The sequence below is a fragment of the Gopherus flavomarginatus genome, chromosome 3 (genome assembly GCF_025201925.1).
Source record: "Gopherus flavomarginatus isolate rGopFla2 chromosome 3, rGopFla2.mat.asm, whole genome shotgun sequence".
Taxonomy (NCBI): Eukaryota; Metazoa; Chordata; order Testudines; family Testudinidae; genus Gopherus; species Gopherus flavomarginatus.
In genome coordinates, this window is record NC_066619.1 from 186,997,390 (window position 1) to 187,019,016 (window position 21,627).

The 21,627-nt window shown below is 42.9% G+C and overlaps 2 protein-coding genes across 9 annotated transcripts in view; both read left to right on the forward strand.

Annotated features, from left to right (window-relative positions):
• The window catches only part of HSPA4L (heat shock protein family A (Hsp70) member 4 like), a 653,707-nt gene that overhangs the window by 518,387 nt on the left and 113,693 nt on the right, over nt 1-21,627 (forward strand). The gene's annotated exons all lie outside the window — the stretch shown is intronic.
• INTU (inturned planar cell polarity protein) overlaps nt 1-21,627 on the forward strand; it is a 117,900-nt gene that overhangs the window by 85,524 nt on the left and 10,749 nt on the right. For 4 of the 6 annotated variants that reach the window (XM_050946283.1, XM_050946282.1, XM_050946284.1 and 1 more), the window contains 6 exons: nt 536-589; nt 2,269-2,331; nt 3,902-4,123; nt 4,739-5,230; nt 6,234-6,331; nt 9,199-9,388. In XM_050946283.1, coding sequence (XP_050802240.1) covers nt 536-589; nt 2,269-2,331; nt 3,902-4,123; nt 4,739-5,230; nt 6,234-6,331; nt 9,199-9,388 — 1,119 coding nt within the window. The remainder of the gene's footprint in view (nt 1-535; nt 590-2,268; nt 2,332-3,901; nt 4,124-4,738; nt 5,231-6,233; nt 6,332-9,198; nt 9,389-21,627) is intronic. The other 2 variants (XM_050946287.1, XM_050946286.1) reach the window with 2 other exon arrangements.

The window sequence follows — 21,627 nt, forward strand, 5'->3', positions numbered from 1 at the left end:
TATATTAATCAACAGCTCCTGAAACTAAACAATATGCAAGCTTATTGCTGTTTGAGTGGAACAAAGGTAACGTGTGAGAAAGTTTTGGAAATTTCCATAGAGACAAAAAGTAAATCCAAAGTGAAAAAGATTTTTCTAATAACTCAGTTGGATACTAAAGCTTTGCCAGCTTTCAGGGGAGCCGCCTTCCTTCAAGTTTTAGTCCATGAAGAAAGTAAGATTGACGTCTCCTTTATATAAAACAGTGGGTTCAGGAGACAGACAAGCAGAATGATTTTTTCCATCATTCCAAGAAGAGGGAAATATGCAGAAATTGGAAAAGATTTTTCTTTGATCTTTTGGAGAATTCAGATGTTCTTGATCTTTGATGTTGTTAATGCAAAAAGTATGGGCAATTTTTTACCATTTCCCTATAAAGTAGTGAATAATGACTCTTAATCTTGTGAGGCTACCAGTACTATGTCATATACATTATTGTCATTGTCAGTATATTTGTTGGAAAAATATGTTCATATCTACTATTTCAATATTTCAGGTGGAAATTGACACAGCACTGAGTGATTTGGAGGCAGCTGATTTTGCAGAGCTGGTAAGGAGTATGTTTTTATAGGGCAGGCAATTTGTGCTGTTCACATTCAGTAGCTTGAAGAAATCTTGGATTAGTTTTCTTAACCAACTGAAAGTCAAAGCAAGCTATGTCATAATGGTGTAACCGTCATCCATATTTTTCTTGATTTGTAATAAAAGTTTAAAGAACTTCCCTTTTTTGCTTCATGAATTTCTCTCTGTAGTTACACCAGTAACTGCAGGGACACTGAGTGGAAACTAGATCTGATATAATTACAAGCTTGGCTGATGCTTAGCTCAGCTAAAAAGCCATTCTTTGCTACTAGAGGGATATTTCCTTTTTCCGTTAATAGTAAAAATCAACTTCTTCTCTTTCAAGTAATGGATAGTCCTTAAAATTGCTGTGCAGCATTTAAGAACAAAACTCATCAATCTTAAGAAAGCAACTAAAAGTCTCAGTAACAGAAAGCTAGAAGGCTGTGTGGTGCAATGTAGGACATGGTTCTTACCACTTTTTTGTTAACACTTAATGATATAAGCCTAATACTTGCTCGAGAATGATGATATAATATATCATTGGCATAAAATTGTGCGTGTGTGTGTGTGTATACAGAACTGGCTGCTTTTCTCTACACAGTACAATTTTATACACATTCACAGTTTTCAAGAATTTTTATCTTGGAACAAACTTGAAAGAAGCAAGTCATTCAAGCATCATTTTTTGTTGTTTCCTTTACTATATATCAGATGGTGAGAGATAAATATGTTTCATACTTATGAAAGTTTTCTCCTGAGTATGAAAGTCCTTCTTAAAGTTTTTTCTGAAGGAAGAATTTATTTAAAAATGAAGTTACAGATGGATCTGTTATGCCTACATGTAAAGAAAATATTACTGAATATATGTACCACTGAACATTTTGGAGCTTCTGTCTTTTTTTTTTTTTTTTTTTTTTTTTTTTTTTTTAATTAATAAAATGTCTGGGACTATAAATACAAGGCAGATGGCTGTCTATAGTCCCACTTCCTGTTAAACTTTACTATTTGTGTCTAATAGGAACCAAACCATTTGTTTCCTAAATAAAATAATTTCCTAATGATTATTGAAAATTTATATTTATAAATACTGTTTTATTGAGCAGAGCTATATGCATCCACTACGTTTAAAATAAAGCTGCCCAGTTGAAATCTGTGTTGTGATTGTGAGAGCATTTGTCAATTAAATTTAAAGGTAAATGAATGCGTTAATGTTGGGTAACGTATTTCCGGGTACTCTGAAAAGGGACTGGTATGTCTTCCTAGATTTGCTATATGAGGTCCCTCTGGTGGCAAGGGCTATGCAACAGCTAGCTGGCTGTTATGAGCTGTGAAACTTAGAGAACCCTATAAAAAGCCATCTGTTTTACAGAACTGAGTAGGAAATCTGAGTACCTGTTATGCTGTGCTAGAAATAACTATAAGAATGACACTGCAGTGACTTGAAAACCAACAATAAAGTCTAAGTATCATATTTTTATTTAGCTGTTTATTCTAACTTCACCTCTCTGTTGCTCAGCTGCTAATAAATTAATATTTAAAGAAGGCACTCTGAATAATTGAAATATTAAATAACACCTACTGTCATTTATTGGAATTAGTTTCACTTGCCTTCACTCAGTCATGTAACAATCAGAAGTTATAAATGTACTATATATTTGTTTGCAGTCTGAAGATTACTATGACATGAGACGGTTGTATATGATTCTGGGCTCTTGTCTCTTCTATAAGGTGAGACTGTTTGAGTGAAGCATGGAGTTTTAAAAAATGCACCAAGCGGAAACATAAGCCAAGCATGAATTTGTCAAGCTTGCCTAAGCTTGACAAATATGAATAATGTGTGGTCATTTTGTCTGTTTAACACTTCTTACAGACATAATTGAACTCACAGAATAGAGCAAAACCATTTACTTCACAGATGCAAATAAAATATTTAAAGTCTTAAAACAATTCTTACTGTACGATACGTAAATATCTTTATGAAAGCAGTAACAACAGTCTTGCAAAATGTGTGTGAAGAGATGAATGAAAAGGCACAGTAGTCAGTGATGAATTACCATATTAATTGATAAGAGAATTACTGTGAGGTATTCTGATAGCATTGTTCTTTGCCCATCCCTGTCACTAACTGAAGGCCTCTGACTGTAACTGTAATCCCAGATAGATAAAACTTGAAAAACTTTCTTTCAGCTTGGCCTGTCTGATATTTGTAAACATGTTATTTATTGAGCATTGTCAGTATATTCAGAACCATACAAAACAAAGAGTAATATACAACTCCTCCTTTACAGAGCTTATGTTCTAAGGTCTCAGTCATCCAGTCCTTACTTATGCAGGTAGTCCCATGGGTTAGGTCTACTCACATGACTAAGGTAGAAGGATAAGGCCTGTCTACACTGAGATTGGTATAACAGTGCAATGCCAGCGAAATGCTAGCAATAATGGAAACTCTAGTACAGACCATCCGCAGGCATTTTTACCATCATGTCATCTAGACCTGCTCTAGAAAAACTCATGTAGCTGGTCTCCTCTGTGTGCGTTTTTTTAATGTAATGTGAAAAATCAAGAGGTATAGAAAGGGCAGTGTTAGCAGAAAACTTCACCTGCCAACAAATCTCAATTCTGTTTTGAGTGGGAAGCTAGTGACCATTCAAACTCCAGTCCTGATCTTATGAGGTGTTGGGCACCTAGGAGTTGAGATATTCAGTACCTTGCAGGAAGTGCTCAGCAGCTAGCAGAAGAAAACCTTCAGGCAGCAATTCTTTTAAGCTGTTGTTCAATCTAAAGGGAAATATAGCAGGACTTAATTAATACTATGTAATTTTTATGATGTACAATTATGAGGGTCATATTTTAAATCCTTGTTTATTCAGTCCCTGTCCTTGACTGGGAAACATATTAATTCCCGTCAAAGAGTTATGTTTTGTGGTAGTTACATAGAGGACTGGGAATTAAAATGTTTTGGTTAATTACTAATTCTGCAACTAGGTGTTTGGCAAGCCACTTAACTTCTGTATGCCTCAGTTTACACCTCTGTAAAACTGGAATAATAACTTATAGATGTGTTGCTTGTTTGTTTGTTTTTGTTTTATCATAGCACCTAAAAACCCCAGTCGTGGACCAGGATCCCATTGTGCTATACTATACACACACAATACAAAAAGATAGTCCCCACTACCTATCCCAAAGAGCTCATGATTTTAATATGTAAAACACTGAGATCTTTAGATTAAAGACACTCTAAAGTGAAAAGTATTGTTTTTTTTATTGAATGTGCATTCTTTTTTGTGCTTTAATTAAGGGCTGTTTGATTGGCAATCACTTACCAAAGGAGGATCTTATTGATATAGCTTTATATAGTCGACACTATTGCCTGTTACCCTTGGCAGCAGAACAGAGGATTGGTCAGTTAGTGATATGGCGAGAAGTATTTCCACACCATCACCTCCAACCAAGTGAAGCTTCAGGTGTTACAGGATACAGAGAGCCTGAAGCAAGATACTTTTTACTAATAGTTGGTTTGGTAAGTTACAATTTCCAGAGCACCCATGGTTATGATTGTCAGTTCTGCTGTTGCCTTTACATTGTTATATATGATTACATATTTCCAATACTAAGCATACACTGGTCTCATCATTTAAAAAACATCCTTACTGCAGCTGTGACTTGGTGTAGAATTTTTCAGCTGGGGAATAAAATTATGATTAATACTCATAAAGCTTATAAAATTAAGCATAAATACAAATTTTCATGGTTTTGATGCTCTTTTGTTCATGTCGGTTGAAATTTTTGTCAGATACTTCATCCATTTTGAGCAGAAATTGTTTTAAAAATAACCAGCAAATGACTATTTAAGAGGCAGTTTCTCATATGCACAGAACTTAATTTTCATAACTTGTGATTAAATAAACATTCACTTGCATGAGGATTGTAATCGAGCCAAAAAAAAAAACATAAGGAATGATTTAGACATAAAGTGGCTCACGTTGGAGGGCAGGAGATGTGTCCAGTTTTGCAAATCTTTGTAATTTGCTGAGATACCGTATTAGATTTGATAAGGAGTGCAATATAAAATGGATTCTACAATATGCAGTATTTTAAATCAAAGATTAATCTTTTATACCCTTTTGTTTTACAGAGACACTTTATGCTGTGTGTTTTGCTGGAGACAGGGGGCTGCACTTCCAAAGCTATTGGGAATCCAGGACCAGACTGTATATATGTTGATCAGGTCAAAGCAACTATACTTCAGTTGGAAGGAATAGATTCCAGCATAGAGGAAAGATTAGAATCTCCCGCCATTCCATGTCTGTCTTGTGCTGACTGGTTCCTTCCTGCATCACGTGACAAACTGGAAAGGTTTACAACCCCACCCATCCTCAGTAAACTGCAAAATACTTCCAAAACCGCAACATCTCCAACAAGCAAGAGAACACTCTTCACTGACTCCTCCTTAAGGACACGTAAGCCCAGTCCCTCAAGGAGCAGTGGAGGATCTGACAATGGCAGTGAAGGTCCTGAAGAAGGTGGAGGCCTTAACCTACTTGCTACAGTAGATCAGGTCCGAAAGCACGAACGAAAAGAATCACAAGGTTTTGGCAGGTCTGAGGGAAGTGGTAGCTTGTTCAAGGTATTATTGTTATTACAATGTATTATTTATTAAACTGTTTAACTTTTGAAGGTAGGTACAGCCAAGGGAATGTTGAGAAATTAATCGATACTATTCTGGATGTTTGCCTCTTTTCTTATGGTAAATGTTTTAATAAATGTGAGGTAGACGGATATTCACTGAGAAAAAACAGCAGCTACACTGCACGCCTTCTAGCAGCATGGCTGTAGTAGCACAGCTGTGTCACTAAAAGGTGCATAGTGTAGACATAGCCTAAGAAATGTGCGGTAAGGTTGCGGATTCTAGTTGCATTCTGTGACCATGGAGACAGCTATGGAAAACTGATGCATTCCACTCCTTCATTGGGAATTATTTTTCTGTATGAATGGAAACAGGATAATTTTTTATATTTTTTACAAATTATGCTTGATTATTTTTAAGCTAGCTTAGTGCTATAATTATGTATTTATTTGTTTTGGATTTATATAATGCAACTCCTGGTGCTTAAGAAGTCAGTATTGGTTTTGCTGAGTTTCATTAGGATAATTTCAGTTCTTAACTAAAACTATCAATGAGACTACTCGTATGTATAAAATTAGTCAGCTGCTTAAGCACACTGAAGTCAGTTGAAAGACTCTCCTTGACTTCAGTGAGCTTTGGATTAGGACCACAACTAGCACCTGTTTCTTTCATTTGATCATCATCGCTTCTAAATATTTGGCCTTCTGATGACTAAATTGGGCACAGCTGTGTTGAAAACTACAAAAGTAATTGGAGAATTTTTCCAAAGATTATAAAAGCATAAGCAATATTGATCAAGGAAACTTGGTATACATTGAACAATGCTACCAGTTTGTTTTAGCCTGCAATAGACTTTACACTATAAAATACATTCTAAAAATTGCTGAAACTATTTAATTTTTTTAATACTTCCATTTTAAATAAATGATGTTGTTTGGCTGGATTTTTGTCCTTGATTTAGATGTCCTTATTCTGATAGTTTACTGTGCCTTTTGTTTTTTAGGTCACTAGAAAGAAACATACCCTTCCAAATCCTTTTCATTTAGGAAACCTGAAAAAGAATCTTTCAGAGAAAGATACTGAACTCTATAATGTTGTCAAGTAAGAGATTATTGGTTTTGTTAAATATTTTATTTTTCAGACACCAAAATTAACCATTTTTGTCCAAAGACACATGCAAATCACCAAAGGCTATGATTTTGTCATGGATATTTTTAGTAAAAGTCATGGACAGGTCACGGGCAATTACCAAAAATTCACAGAAGCCTTGAACTATCCCAGACTTTTACTGAAAACATCCTTGACAAAATGGGGAGAAAGGAGGGTCCAGCATCCTGCCCCACTGCATGCAGCGGCAGGGAGTTGAGAGGGACCCCTGACCACAAGGCTAGGAGCTGGGGGGATCCCCTGCTGCCTTGCAGGGATGGGAGCTGGGGAGAGGGTCCCCCCACTGTCTGTGATGACTGGGAACTGTGGATCCCTGCCACCCAGTAGGACTGGGATCTGCGGGGTCCCCACAGCTGCCACCAGCTGGAAAGCTCTGGGGGATCCCCCACCGCCCTGCAGGGCTAGGAGTGGGGAGGGGGGCCTCACAGTGTCTGGGAGCTATGGGGCGGCGGGTCCCCCACTGCTGCAGCAGCTGGGCTGCTGCGGAGCCCCAGTGGCATGGTGATTGTAGAAAGTCACAGAATCCATGACTTACGCAACCTCCATGACATACCTGTCGCCTTAATTCTGTGTAGTTGACTTAATTTGAGCTTGTAACACCAGCCAAAAGTAGGCATCTGCAAAAGCAAAGTATCTGTGTCACAAACAGAGGAGACACAGTCACTGTGGTCAAGCAGGAAAACAGTTGGAGTTTTTTTACATTTATTGTATGCCCAGTTTTCCTTACTGCCTATATATCTAAATATGCTTAGTGATGAACACTACCACTCCCATAATGCATTATTCTGAACACTACACAGAGAGAGATAACTAGGCTGCAACTCTATTAACATATCTGAGAAATTACCTGGCAATAATTTATCTAGTGATGATTGTTCTTCCTTCTGTAATTCCTGCCATCTTGGGGAAGGCTGACCTATCCACTCCCTTCCATACCTTTAAACTGGTCCCAACGCCATTGCTGTGACCCCACTGCCCTCTCCTCATCTGAGGGTTAAGGGTATGGGAGGAGAGGTGTTGCCCCTACCAGACATTAGGCACCGCAGCCCAGCTCCCCATCTTCTTTAGGTGATACCCTCACCTAATCCTGTTGCACCGTTCAATCCAGGCAGTGAGTTAGGAAGCTCCCCTTATCCCTCCACACCCCTGCTCTTCAAACTGACAAGGAAACTGAGCTCTCACTAGAGAGGGGGGCAGGTTTTCTTTTCCCTGCTGGCCCAGAAAAAGCTGCCTCCACCGCTGAAGCTGCGGATTTAAGGAGTGCATTCTTATTGTGAAGGATTTTGGAGTCATCTAATCAAGTTGTCACACTAGAAGAATGTTTCAAAATTAATAGTGGGCTACGTACTATATGCAGGTATTTGGCACAGTTTCTCAAAAAAATTGAGCCTGTGGAACAAACCAGCCTGAGTTCACTTAAACACAAATTACTGGGCTCAGTGAAGGGGTTACTGGATTAAATTGAATCTCCTGTGATATGCAGGAGATCAGACTAGTGTTCCCTCTGGCCTTAAACTCTGTGAATCTCTGAATTTTTGTGTATTTCATTACAGCCCTCCCCAGTTTTCAAAGCAGTGCAGGAGATTTAGCCACATCTCTTCCATTAATTTTTTACAGTCTGAATACTAGCCTTTATTAGAGTGAATTTCACCTCTGTGCAGAGGCCTAGCGCAATGCCAGTATCCTACTTAAGTCTCACATCAACCCTCAAAAATAGAATTTAAGTGCTGCACTGGCTTTTCGCTGGCCTTCTCCACAGAGACTAATTTCACCCGTGATGATTATTCCATCCCGTAGATGAGTCAAAATTCCAAACTGCAGGTATCTTCTCTCTTCTGCCACTCTAGTTAAAAAGGTCTGGCAGTAAAATGTAAAATTGTGAGGAAGTGTCCATTCCGTTTACTCATCTTCCAATGATTTTTTACTCTATGCTGTATCGTTAGAGCTATGATGTTGGCCCTATGAGTGTCCTGATGAAAAAGGGAGATCAGGAAAATGTAGTCTCTAAAAAAACAAAAAAGTCATAACTGATGTTTTGCATCTAAAATAATTTTTTCCATTTTAATGTAAATATGAAACATTATGTTTAACACAATATTTTCAATTTTGTGTATGTGCTTAGAAAATTTGGCCAAGTGTATTTAATAATTAAATAGTGTGTGTACTTTTACTAATTAACAGTGTAACTATAACTGAATCTCTGTGTCATATTCCCTGTTGGCATAAATCAATGTAGCTCTTATTCACGTTAGTGGATTTACATCAGTTTATGTCAACTGAAGATCTGGCCTTCTGTCTGGAAATCTAGCCTCATCCTCCCAGTTGATGGGGGTGGGGGGCGGAGATATTTAAAAAGTGATGTTACGAAATAGCATTAGAAGTGCAGTTGTCTTCAAGCTGTAAAAACAGAAAAAGAACAGTAGTTTGGTTTGAAGAACAGCTTTGTTCTTTATAACCCATGGCACAGAGGTGACTTTGTGACTAATATGCACTCTTAAACATCTTTTCTATTTTGAGTGAGCTAGTTATTTATGCTTTCTCTTTTTTGTTTTGGATAATACTACCTCTTTGGAGTAGGGCAGCAACTCCAAGTTACCTCCATGATCGCTGTTTTTTAAAATAATCAGTGTTAACAGTTTTAATTAGAAGGAAATGTATCTTGTGTAGAAATAGGAAAATCTTGACAATGTCTGGTTCCATTCTCCTACCATGTTACCACCGCCAGACAGCAATCAAGTGTAAAAGTGTATGTTGTCTAGCCAAGGTTTCATTCAAAATCACGTATTCTCTAATTTTTGAAGGTTGACGTCTGGTCCTGAGAATACCCTCTTCCACTATATTTCTTTAGAAACAATGCAAGGAATCTTTATTACTCCTACGCACAAAGAAGTACAACAGCTCAGTGGATCCATCCACCCTCAGCTAATCAAGAATTTTCATCGTTGCTGTCTTTCAATTCGCTCCATTTTCCAGCAGGCCGTGATGAAAGAAGTAAGAAACTTTTGTCTAACACAATTGTTTTTTGTACTTTTTTGTACTTTTTATTTATACTTTTTGTACTTCGTACTTTTTTTCTTTACTTAAATCTCCTAGTTAATATTTTCAAGACTACTATCATGTTAGCATTTAAATAGTCCCCCAGTAGAAGATTCTTTGTGAGTGTTCTTTTTAATTTACTAAATGTTTTACTTGTATGGGCAGACTGCCTCTCCGACAGGCAGTCCAACCAAACATGCACGTCAAAAGAGCTTCACCTCCCCGAGACGGTGCTCTGAGAATCAGAGAATTATATTGCTTTGTGGGATGTGGTGTCATGACTCCTGTACTGTCCATAATTTAGTAAAGAGTTTCACAGAAGGCCTCTGGGAGAGAATGGCAAGAGAGGAACTAAAATCATTTACCCTCTCCTGCCTTCTACAAAAACAATTTTTTGTTGTCGTTAATTTAGTGCTTTTGAAAGATGCTAGCTTGACAACACAGGAGATTTAAGTTTTCTGTTTCTTCACAGAAAGTGATTGGCATGTGCAGTGACAGTTTAAGCTCCCCTCCCCCCGCCCACGCCCTGCCATTGCGTTTCAACCCTGACCTGAAGAGACTATCTCTGAAGGCGAGAGGATAGCTCATTATTAGTCTCTTTGGCCTCCCTGCTAAAACTGCCAGCAAATTGGCCAACCACTAGTGTTTGTAATGCTGGGGTTTTTAATGTGGATGTCTGTCCAGTAAAAAACACATTGCAACTACCAACTCCTTTCAAGCATGTTGCCAAGTAATCTCTTCTAGGGGTATATCTGCACTAGGAAATTAGGTCGAATTTGTGGAATTCGATCTTTAGAAAATGATTTTATACAGTCAATTGTGTATGTCCCCAATAAGCACAGTAGGTCGACGGAGTGCATCCTCAATACCGTAGCTAGCATCAACTCACGGAGTGGTGCACTATGAGTAGTTATCCCACAGTCCCCACTGCCCATTGGAATTCTGGGTTAAGCTCCCAGTGCCTGATGGGGCAAAAACATTTTCATGGGTGTTTTTTTGGTACTTGTCATCAGATTCCCCTCCCTTTTGTTCTCCTTCCTTCCTTGAAAGCAATGGCAAACAGTCGTTTCGCGCCTTTTTTTCCTGGGTTACCTGTGCAGACACCGTAGCACAGCAAGCATGGAACCCGCTCAGCTCACTGCTACTGTTGTGAGCATTGTAAACACCTCACGCATTATCGTGCAGTATGTGTAGAACCTGGCTATGAAACACCAGCACGAGGACGATTGTGAGGAGGACATGGATACAGACATTCCTGAAAGCACAGGATGTTGCAGTTGGGACAGCATGTTGGCAGTGGGGCAGGCTGATACAGTGGAATGTCAATTCTGGGCCTGGCAAACAAGCACAGACTGGTGGGATGGCATAGTGTTGCAGGTATGGGATGAATCCCAGTGGCTGCGCAACTTTCACATGTGGAATTGTGTGAGTTGCTTTCCCCTGCCCTGAAGCGCAGGAATACCAAGATGAGACCTGTCCTGGCAGTTGTGAAGCGAGTGGCAATACCCTGTGGAAGTTTGCAGTGCCTGACTGCTACCGGTCAGTCGGGAATCAATTCAGAGTGGGCAAATCTACCATGGGGGCTGCTGTGACCCAAGTAGCCAAGGCAATCACTAACCTTTTGCTATCAAGGATAGTGACTCTGTGAAATGTGCAGGTAATAGTGGATGGCTTTGCTGCAATGAGTTTCCCTAACTGTGATGGGAGGATAGATGGAATGCATATCCCTATCTTGGCACCAGACCACCTTGCCAGCAAGTATGTAAACCACAAGGGGTACTTCTCGATGCTGCAAGCACTGGTGGAGCACAAGGGACGTTTCACCGACATCAACGTGGGATGGCCGGGAAAGGTGCATGAGGCTCACATCTTTAGGAACTCCAGGCTATTTGAACAGCTGCAAGAAGGGACTTACTTCCCAGACCAGAAAATTACCATTGGGGATGTTGAAATGCCAATAGTTATCATTGGGGACCCAGCCTACCCCTTGCTCCCATGGCTCATGAATCCATACACAGGAAGCCTGGACAGTAATAAGGAGCAGTTCAACTACAGGCTGAGCAAGTGCGCAGAATGGTGCTAGAATGTGCCTTTGGACATTTAAAAGCTCACTCGCGCAGTCTGCTGACTAGATTAGACCTCAGCAAAACCAATATACCCATTGTTATTGCTGCTTGCTATGTGCTCCATAATATCTGTGAGAGTAAGGGGGAGACATTTATGGCAGGGTCAGCTGATGGCCTGGTGGCCAATTTTGAACAGCCAGACACCAGGGCAATTAGAAGAGTGCAGCTGGGCGTGCTGTACTTGCTACTGGCTTGATGTGGTAAAGTGTCCTACCGTGGAGGATGAAATAAGGCAGCCCTCTCCAGAAACCTTCTGCAAAGGCTTTCAGAGTACCTCCAGGAGAGCTTCATGGAGATGTCCCTGGAGGATTCCTGCTCCCTCCCCAGACACATTAACAGATTTTTCCAGACGAGTCCCATATGCACACAATATGATCAATGACAGTTGGTGCAATGATATATAAATCTCTAGGAGTGTGTTAATAGAAAGTCTCATGAAGGGAAAAAATCCTATTAGATATCATCATAACTGCTGCTTGCAGGAAATTGGAAGAATGTACTGTGAATGCAGCCCAATTCTTCAGGGCAAATCAAACATTAAACACAATTGCTTTTATCTGCTGTAGTATAGTTACAAACGTGCCCTCACAAGAGGTATCTTCTCTGCCTTCAGGGTCTGGGAACCTGCCTTGGGAGGGTATTGGGTCCTGGCTGCTGAGGAGAATGGATTTTCCTCTTGCCTGCTGTGCATTCTTGTCTTCCTCCTCTTCCACAAAATCCTCCTCTATGTTATCATAGAATATCAGGGTTGGAAGAGACCTCAGGAGATCATCTAGTCCAACCCCCACTCAAAGCAGGACAAATCCTCAGACAGGGTTTTGGGGTTTTTTTTTAACCTCAGTTCCCTAAATGGCCCCCTCAAGGATTGAACTCATAAGCCTGGGTTAAGCAGGCCAATCCTCAAGCCACTGAGCTATCCCTCCCCCAGTAAGACTCCCCCCTTGCAGGTGTCCATGCACAATGGTGGGGTACTGGTAGGGTCCCCCCCTAGAATGGCATGCAGCAGATCATAGGAGCAGCATGTATGGGGCTCTCTGACCCGGAGTGATCATTTGCCTCCTTTGTCTTGTGGTAGGCTTGGCTGAGCTCCTTGACTTTCGCGGCACTGCTGTGTGTCCCTCATGTAGCCTCTCTCCACCATGCCCTGTGCAATTTTGGCCTATATATTAGCATTTCTTCTTTTTGATCGGAGTTCTGCCTGGACAGATTCTTCTCCCTATACAGCAATCAGATCGAGTGTTTCCCATTCGCTCCATGCTGAAGCTCGTTTGCGATTCTGGGAGTGCATGGTCACCTGTGCTGCTGTGCTCGCCACACTGACCAAACAGGAAATGAAATTCAAAAGTTTCCAGGGCTTTTCCTGTGTATCTGGCTAGTGCATCGGAGTTGAAAGTGCTGTCCAGAGTGATCACATTGGAGTACTCTGGGATAACTCCCGGAGGCCAATACCATCAAATTGCAGTGTGCTGCGTCTGCGCTACCCCAAATTCCAACCAAGAAGGTTGATTTTAGCCCTACTCCCCCCGCCAGGGAGGAGTACAGCAGGTCGACGGAACAGGGTTGGTTGTGTAGCCACATTGCTTATAAAATCGACCTAACATGGCTAAGTTCAACCTAACCTCATAGTGTAGACCAGGGCTCTGTGTGAGACAGACACATGAGGTGTACATTCTTCCAATTTCTTGCAAGCAGCATTTATTACGATATCTAATAGGATTTTTTCCCTTCATGAGACTTTCTATTAACATACTCCTAGAGATTTATATATCATTGCACCAACTGTCATTGATCATATTGTGTGCATATGGGCCTCCTCTGCTTGAGACGCTGTCTCTCTGCCATGTGAAATCATGGCAGTTGTGACTATCTGAGTCACTTCAAGCTTTATCTGGGTGGAATCTGTTGCCAGGGTGTTTTTTAGGAAGGGATCCTTGATTGTGAAAATCACATGAGGTCTTAAGTCATCAGAATTTGTACTTTGTGACTATCTGGATAAGCTGCAAAACATTCCTGTTCTCCCCGTCTTTTTTCTGGTAGTGGTGGATTAGTGGGAAGTTTGGACGGTGGGTCATGGAGAAGATTAGGGTTGCCAACTGTTTAATCACACACACCCAAACACCCTTGCCCCGCCCCTTCTCTGAGGCCCCGCTCCCCTCACTCCATCCCCCCTTCCTCTGTTGCTCGTTCTTCCCCACCTTCATTCACTTTCACCGGGCTGGGACGGGGTTGGCGTGCAGAAGGGAGTGTGGGCTCTCTTCTGGGGGGTGGGGCCGAGGGGTTCAGAGTGTGGGAGGGGGCTCCGGGCTGAGCCTGGGTCAGAGGATTGGGGTGCAGGAGTGGGTGTGGGGTGCGAGCTCTGGGAGGGAGTATGGGCGCTGGAGGGGGCTGGAGTGTGGGAGGGGTGACAGGTGCAGGGTTTGGGAGGGAGTTTGGGTGCAGAAGGGAGCTCCAGGCTGGAGTAGAGGGTTGGGGCACAGGAGGGTTGTGGGGTGCAGATTTCAGCTGGGAGGCACTGACCTCGGGTGGCTCCAAGGCAGCAGTGCAGCGCAGCTAAGGCAGACTCCCTGCCTTCCCTGGCCCCCCGCCACTCCCAGTAGCAGGTGGCTCATTCCTGTGGTCCCTGGCATGGAGGAGGCTCTGCGCACTGCCCGTGTCCGCAAGTGCCGCTTCCCATTGGCCACAGTTCCTGTAGGAACGAGCCACCCACTCCTGGGAGCAGCACAGTTCCAGGGCAAGCAGGAAGCTTGCCATAGCCCCACTATGCCACCAGACTTTCAGCCCCTAAAATCTCCCGGTTTGGCTGCAGTAACCGTAGAGATAGGGCGTAATTCCAGGAGACTCCCAGTGAAACCGGGAGGGTTGACAAGGTTTTTGAGGATATTAAGTTTTAAGAATTTCTGGGTGTGCTTAGTATTTGATCAAAAATTGTTTTACTTAGGGCTGTCAATTAATCACAGTTAACTCACACGATTAACTAAAAAAAATTAATCGCGATTAATCACACTTTTAATCGCACTGTTAAACAATAGAATACCAATTGCAATTTATTAAATATGTTGGATGCTTTTTTACATTTTCAAATATACTGATTTCAATTACAACACAGAATACAAAGGGTACAGTTCTCACTTTATATGATTATTTTTATTACAATTATTTCACTGTAAAGTGCAATCTCTTTATCGTGCATGTGCAACTTGCAAATGTAGTGGTTTTTTTACATAACTGCCCTCAAACAATAAAAGGAAAACTTTAGAGCCTACAAGTCCACTCAGTTTTACTTCTTGTTCAGCCAGCCACCAAGACAAACAAGTTTGTTTATATTTATGGGAGATACTACTGCCTGCTTCTTATTTACAATGTCACCTGAAAGTGAGAACAGGCATTTGCATGGCATTTTTGTAGCCAGTATTTACATGCCAGATATACTAAACATTTGTGTGCCCCTTCATGCTTTGGCCACCATTCCAGAGGACATGCTTCCATGCTGATGACGCTCGTTAAAAAAATGTGTTAGTTAAATTTGTGACTAAACTACAGTACTTGTATGAGGTAAATTGAAAAATACTAATTCTTTTGGTTTTTACAGTGCAAATATTTGTAATAAAAAATAAAGTGAGCACTGTCGACAGGAGCGGCTCTAGGGATTTTGCTGCCCCAAGCACGGCAGGCAGGCTGCCTCCGGCGGCTTGCCTGCGGAGGGTCCACTGGCCCCGCGGTTTCGGTGGACCTCCGAAGCCGCGGGACCAGCGGACCCTCCGCAGGCACGCCTGCGGGAGGTCCACCGAAGCCGTGGGACCAGCAGACCCTCCATAGGCACACCGCCGAGGGCAGCCTGCCTGCCACCCTCACAACACCGGCAGAGCGCCCCCCACGGCTTGTCACCCCAAGCACGCACTTGGCGTGCTGGGGCCTGGAGCCGCCCCTGACTGTACACTTTGAATTTTGTGTTGTAATTGAAATTAACATATTGGAAAATTTAGTCAACTTCCAAAAATTATTTAAAATAAATGGCATTCTGTTTTTCTTTAACAATTCATTTTTTTAATCGCTTGACAGCCCTAGTTTTACTTTGTATGTAATTCATCTAGATGCAAGATAATAGTAGATGCACACACAAAAAAAAACCTAAATAAATGAATGTCACATCATTAGAGACTTGGATTATAAATAGATCCACTGATGTGTGTCCAATACAATTTTTTTCTACAGTCCTGGTTTGTTTGTAGCAACTGCTAGTCACTGACTTGAACCAAATAGCTGATAATTCCTTGAACTTTCCAACTCCATTGGGGGCAAAAACTTTACATTTTGTCAAAAATATCTGTGGATGTTGTATACCATTTTTTTAAGATCTTAGAAGCAGCAGACAGAGCAGTTAGTGAAAAAGAAGTAATTCCAAGCTATTGACCAGGTGGCATTCCCTCACCCTGCAGCCTTTAATTCTCTCAAGTGGTGAGGAATGGAAAGCACTGGTACAGATTGAATGAATGTAGTTTGCAAACAGCAGTGAAGTCTTCCTTCAAGTTTGTTTGTAGTTTGGAGGTGTGAGGCGTGTGTACCTAAGAGGTCTTTTCAGATTGGACTGTTACTTCAGACATAAATCTGTTAGGATTGATTAATACTTAGAAAAATACCGAATAGTGAGAATTTTTTCATCAACTGTACATAAATTGAGGCTCTGTTGACTGGAATCTTGGCTGCAAATTAGTTTATACCTTTAGTACTTCTATAGGGAGGTATAGAAATCCGAAAGCTAAAAAAAGGAGAATTTTGGTTTTGCATATAAGCAGTTAAAATAACACAAGTTGAAAAACCTTTTCTTTTAAGTTCAGATTGCCTTTGGTCACAACTAACAAGTACATGAGGTTTCCAATTTTTAGTTTACACCAAAAGTACCTGAATAAAGAAACCACTGACACATGCATAGGCATTTCCAGGTGTAACCAATAAAAATTGGATACACACAGCTGAAAGTGAAAACATCTGTTATGGCCACAGCCACATCAGCATGCACCCTTCCTGCCTGTTTCAGCCACATGTCATTACAGTGGATGCCAGCTGAGCTCACAATGCCCTGTAGGTCAAAAAAGAACTGATGAATATACTATGGAGAACAATGATTTTCTTGTTGAGGAGAATCAGGCACACATGTGTAAACAAGTTTCATAACATTTTGGGACTGGATAGCCAGACTATTCCTGTGAGAAAATTTACAGACAGTTTTTGTGCATTTGGTCCAGCAACATATGCTATAGCTGTCTGCTTGGCATTTGGAAAGCTATGGCTCGGGAAGATAAGTTTGGACTATTTCGTTTACAGTGCATGATAAATGGATAACTAAGATACACAGAAATATGTATTCACATTGTATGATTTTTAGATCAACGAAACATTGCTGTGGTTTGGAATTTTATAGAGATGCACAAATATTGGAAAAAATGACTGTAATAAAATTAATTAATAATGAATTTTGGACCATTTTCTGAACACTGAAAAATCACTGATTTGCAAGCATTTAAAATAGTCAAAAAAAATTCAAAATAAACACTGGAATGGGGAAAAATAAACACAGAAAACCAGAAACCCTACATACTGTACAGTAGATGACAGGCAAATTAGATTCTGATGTTTTTTTCAGTATCTGAAATAAGTATGTTCTTGCACAGGATCCCTGGGGTACAACCTGGAACTGGGGGACCGCTGTACTGCCTTACCTCTCCAGCCTGGGCTGTTTCACACCCAGCTACATTGCATGAGTGCTTCCTGAGCCATTCATGAATCATACAGAAATAGGCACCAGTCAATCACCCCAGCAATATACCGTCTTGCATTGCTCAAGACTCCCTTGTGCAATGCAAACTCATTAACTAGTTTGCCACTCTGACAAAAGGGTAATGAACGTGCAACAGCCCTTGTTAACCTGAACTGAGATTCCCCAAGCACTTCAACTAAAAGCAAACTTTTAGATAAAGTATAAAACAGATTTATTAACTACAGAAAGATAGGTTTTAAGTGATTATAAGAAGCAGACATAGAGATCAAAATTGGTTACGTAAGAAGTAAAATAGAATTTACACTACATTTCTAACTTTAACTTTACGGCAAGTCTACACTACAGCGGCGCAGCTGCACCGCTGTTGTGTATCTCGTTAAGATGTACTATGCCAATAGGAGAGAGCTCTCTCGTCGTCATAATTACTCTACATCAGTGAGAAGTGGAAGCTATGTTGTTAGGAGAGTGTCTCCCACCGACATAGCACCAGTGTGGACAGTGTGAAATTTGCAGTGACTTTGGTGGGAGGGGAGCTTTTTCACAACCCTGAATGACTATATATCATTCTACCTATATCAGCTTAGGCTGTCGTGTGGACCTGCCCTAAGCAAGATTTTAATCAAGCAATCTCTTACCCTAACAGACACATTACAGGCAGCTCACAGTTCCTCAATACACAGACTGGACTGCCTTCTATGCCTGGACCAATCTCCCTAGCTCAAAATCTTTGTCTTCTAGACAATGTTCCAGGTGTTGAGATGGGAGGGGAGAGAGGCCAAGTGATGATGTCACTGTCCCTCCTTTATGCCTTCTTCCAGCTGCTAGAAAGATCCTTGCTGTGATGTAGGGGTCAGGCAGTCCCCATTGGTCGGGCACTCTCCATTGTGTATGTGCCCTCTCTAAGGAGCCCCTGGGAGAGTGGATTCTTCTTGATGGACCATTAATGCCTGTCTGGCCAGTGATAGTTGCTCCTTTGTTGCAACTGAAAGACCAGCTCTGGGTGTTTTCCAACCTCATAACATATTTCAGTAACACATATAGCAATACTTCATAACTTCACATACAATGATAGTACATACAATCCAACAGAATATTAATATTCAGCAAATCAAGACTTCTTAAGTGATGCTTCACAAGGCATACTTTGTACAAAAGATATCATCATATCACAGTGGTGAATATGGGGGTTCCAGGGTGTTACTTTGAGGTATACTGTGTCACAGTTCTGATCAGTGTATTAATGTGGAGGGGAAGAAATTTTAATACCCATGAAAGTACAGGACTAATAGCCTACATACCTCTGCCAATACACCATATTCTTGATTTACAAGTTCCCTGCTCTTTCTGTCCTTGTTACTTTCTGAATGAGTAGTGTAAATTATGCCAAATTCTTCTTCGAGTGCTTCCTCATATCCATTCCAATTAGGTGTGCACGCGCCGCGTGCACGTTCGTCGGAAGATTTTCTACCCTAGCAACACCCGGTGGGTCAGCTGGGTGCCCCCTGGCGTGGCACCGCTATGGCACCAAATATATACCCCTGCTGACCCGTCCGCTCCTCAGTTCCTTCTTACTGCCCGTGTCGGTCGTTGGAACAGTGGAGCGCGGCTTAGCTGATCTCCACTTCCCTAGCTATTCACTCGTTCTAGTACTATTGTGTATATAGTTTTATGGTTTCATAGTTGTAGTTAACACTTTTAATAACCTTTTGTAAACCTAGTTAGTGTATATAGTTCAGAGGGTTGGGGATTAGTCCCTTCCCCTCTCCCAGTGCCCAGGCCCATGCCTGGTTCACCGGGCTTCAAACCGTGCTCGGCCTGCCGGCAGCCGATGTCAACGGGAGACCCCCACAACTCCTGCCTAAAGTGCCTGGGAGAATCTCATCTTACAGATAAGTGCCAGATTTGCAAGTCCTTCAAGCCGCGGACAAAAAAGGAGCGGGACTTTCGTCTTAAGCAGCTCCTAATGGAGGCGGCCCTCACTCCTCCGTCTTCGGCACCGAGTGCCGCACAGTCCGCGCCGGGGAGAAGTGCCTCGTCAGCACCAGAGAGTGCCGGCACCACCAAGATGCCCCGGCACCAACCGGCACCGGCCCAGAAACCAGCCCGGCACCGCTCCCTCTCCCCGTGTGCCAAAAAGGTCAACGCTCCTGCAGCTCCAATATTTACACCGCAGTCTGAGCAGCAGCCGAAACCGAGTCGCCCGGCACCAACAACTGCCATGGCACCGGCAATCTCGGTACCGTTGATTCCGGCCAGGCAAGAGCCGTTGAGTCCGGTGCATGACAGCTCCCCGGACCACGCCGAGGTCGAGCTTATTGTTCCCACCACGCCAGAGACCTTTTCGACGGCGAGAGAACTCATTGCCCTAACAGAGCCCACCCTGCCCCAACCCCCAGCACCACCGATGCAGGTTATTGCATCAGCAGGGAAGCCTGCCCTAGTCAGGCCACCTTCCATCGACGCCGCAGGCAGGCACCACTCGAGATCGAGGTCTCGCCAGCGCTCCCGATCTCGCCACCGGTCCTGATCTCGACGCCGCTCACAGTCCTGGTACCGATCTCCTTCTCGGCACCGGTCGTACTCGCGGTACTGTTCAAGATCCCGCTCTCCGGACCGATACTTCAGACGGTGGTCCAGCTCCCGGCACCATTCACGCCGCAGTCACTCCCACCATAGAGCTTCACGATCCCGGTCGACCTCCCGGCACCGCGCCAGTCACAGGTCCCGGTCAACCTCTCGGCACCAGTACGACTCCCGGTACCGCCCTCCTGTGAGGCATGACATACGGTACCCTACGCACAGGGCTCCTCCTCACGGGCACTCTGCTCCGCCATGGCCATCACGGCACCCATCTGAGTCTTCACACGCTGATAGCACCACATATGGAGATTCAGAAACGCAGAGCCGTGTCCTCCAGGAGCCTCAGGGCACGGAACAAGCGCCTCAGTGGTCCTTCTGGACGCCTTGGACATATCACCAGGCCCAAGGCAAACCCACGGTTCCATCTCGTTCCGCCCTGTCGGAACATCGGGCACCAGAGGCCACTGTTAGCCGCCCTCCTCCAGCGGGTATGGACGACTCGGCTCTTGCGCCAGATCCTCAGGTGTTCCCGGACCCTGATGCTCCTCCAGAACAGGAGTCACTAAATGAGCCAACTGTGCTGGGTCTGTCGTCCTCCTCTTCGCCAGGATGAGGCAGTAGCCAGTACTTCTACATCAGGCCCGCCCCCGATCAACCTTCGAGCCCACCAGGACCTTCTCCAGCGACTCGCCTTAAACATCAACCTTCAGGTGGAGGAGGTCCCGGAGGTGGAAAACCCGGTCATAGACATACTGTCGGCGGATGCCCCGACTCGTGTGGCTCTGCCATTCATCCATTCCATCCAGACCAAAGTGGACACTATTTAGCAATCACCAGCGTCTATCCCTTCCACGGCCAGAGATTCATAGATTCTAGGGTCAGAAGGGACCAATGTGATCATCTAGTCCGACCCCCTGCACAAAGCAGGCCACAGAACCCTACCCATCCACTTCTATAACAAACCCCTAACCTATGCCTGAGTTATTGAAGTCTTCAAATTGTGGTTTGAAGACCTCAAGCTGCAGAGAATCCACCAGCAAGTGACCCATGCCCCACGCTGCAAGGGAAGGCACAAAACCTCCAGGGCCTCTGCCAATCTGCCCTGGAGGAAAATTCCCTCCCGACCCCAAATATGGCGATCAGCTAAACCCTGAGCATGTGGGCAAGACTTACCAGCCAGCACTCAGAAAAGAATTCTCTGCAGTAACTCAGATCCCATCCCATCACCAACCACTGGGCATACTTATCTGGCGATAATCAAAGATCAGTTGCCAAAATTAGGCTCTCCCATCATAGCATCCCTTCCATAAATTTATCAAGCTTAATCTTAAAGCCAGATATGTCTTTTGCCCCCACTACTCCCCTTGGAAAGCTTTTCCAGAACTTCACTCCTCTAATGGTTAGAAACCTTCATCTAATTTCAAGTCTAAACTTCCTAGTGTCCAGCTTATACCCATTTGTTCTTGTATCTACATTGGTACTAAGCTTAAATAATTCCTTTCCCTCCCTAATATTAATCCCTCTGATATATTTATAAAGAGCAAGCATATCCCCCCTTAGCCTTCTGTTGGCTAGACTAAACAAGCCAAGCTCTTTGAGTCTCCTTTCATATGACAGGTTTTCCATTCCTCGGATCATGCTAGTAGCCCGTCTCTGAACCTGTTCCAGTTTGAATTCATCCTTCTTAAACATGGGAGACCAGAACTGCATAC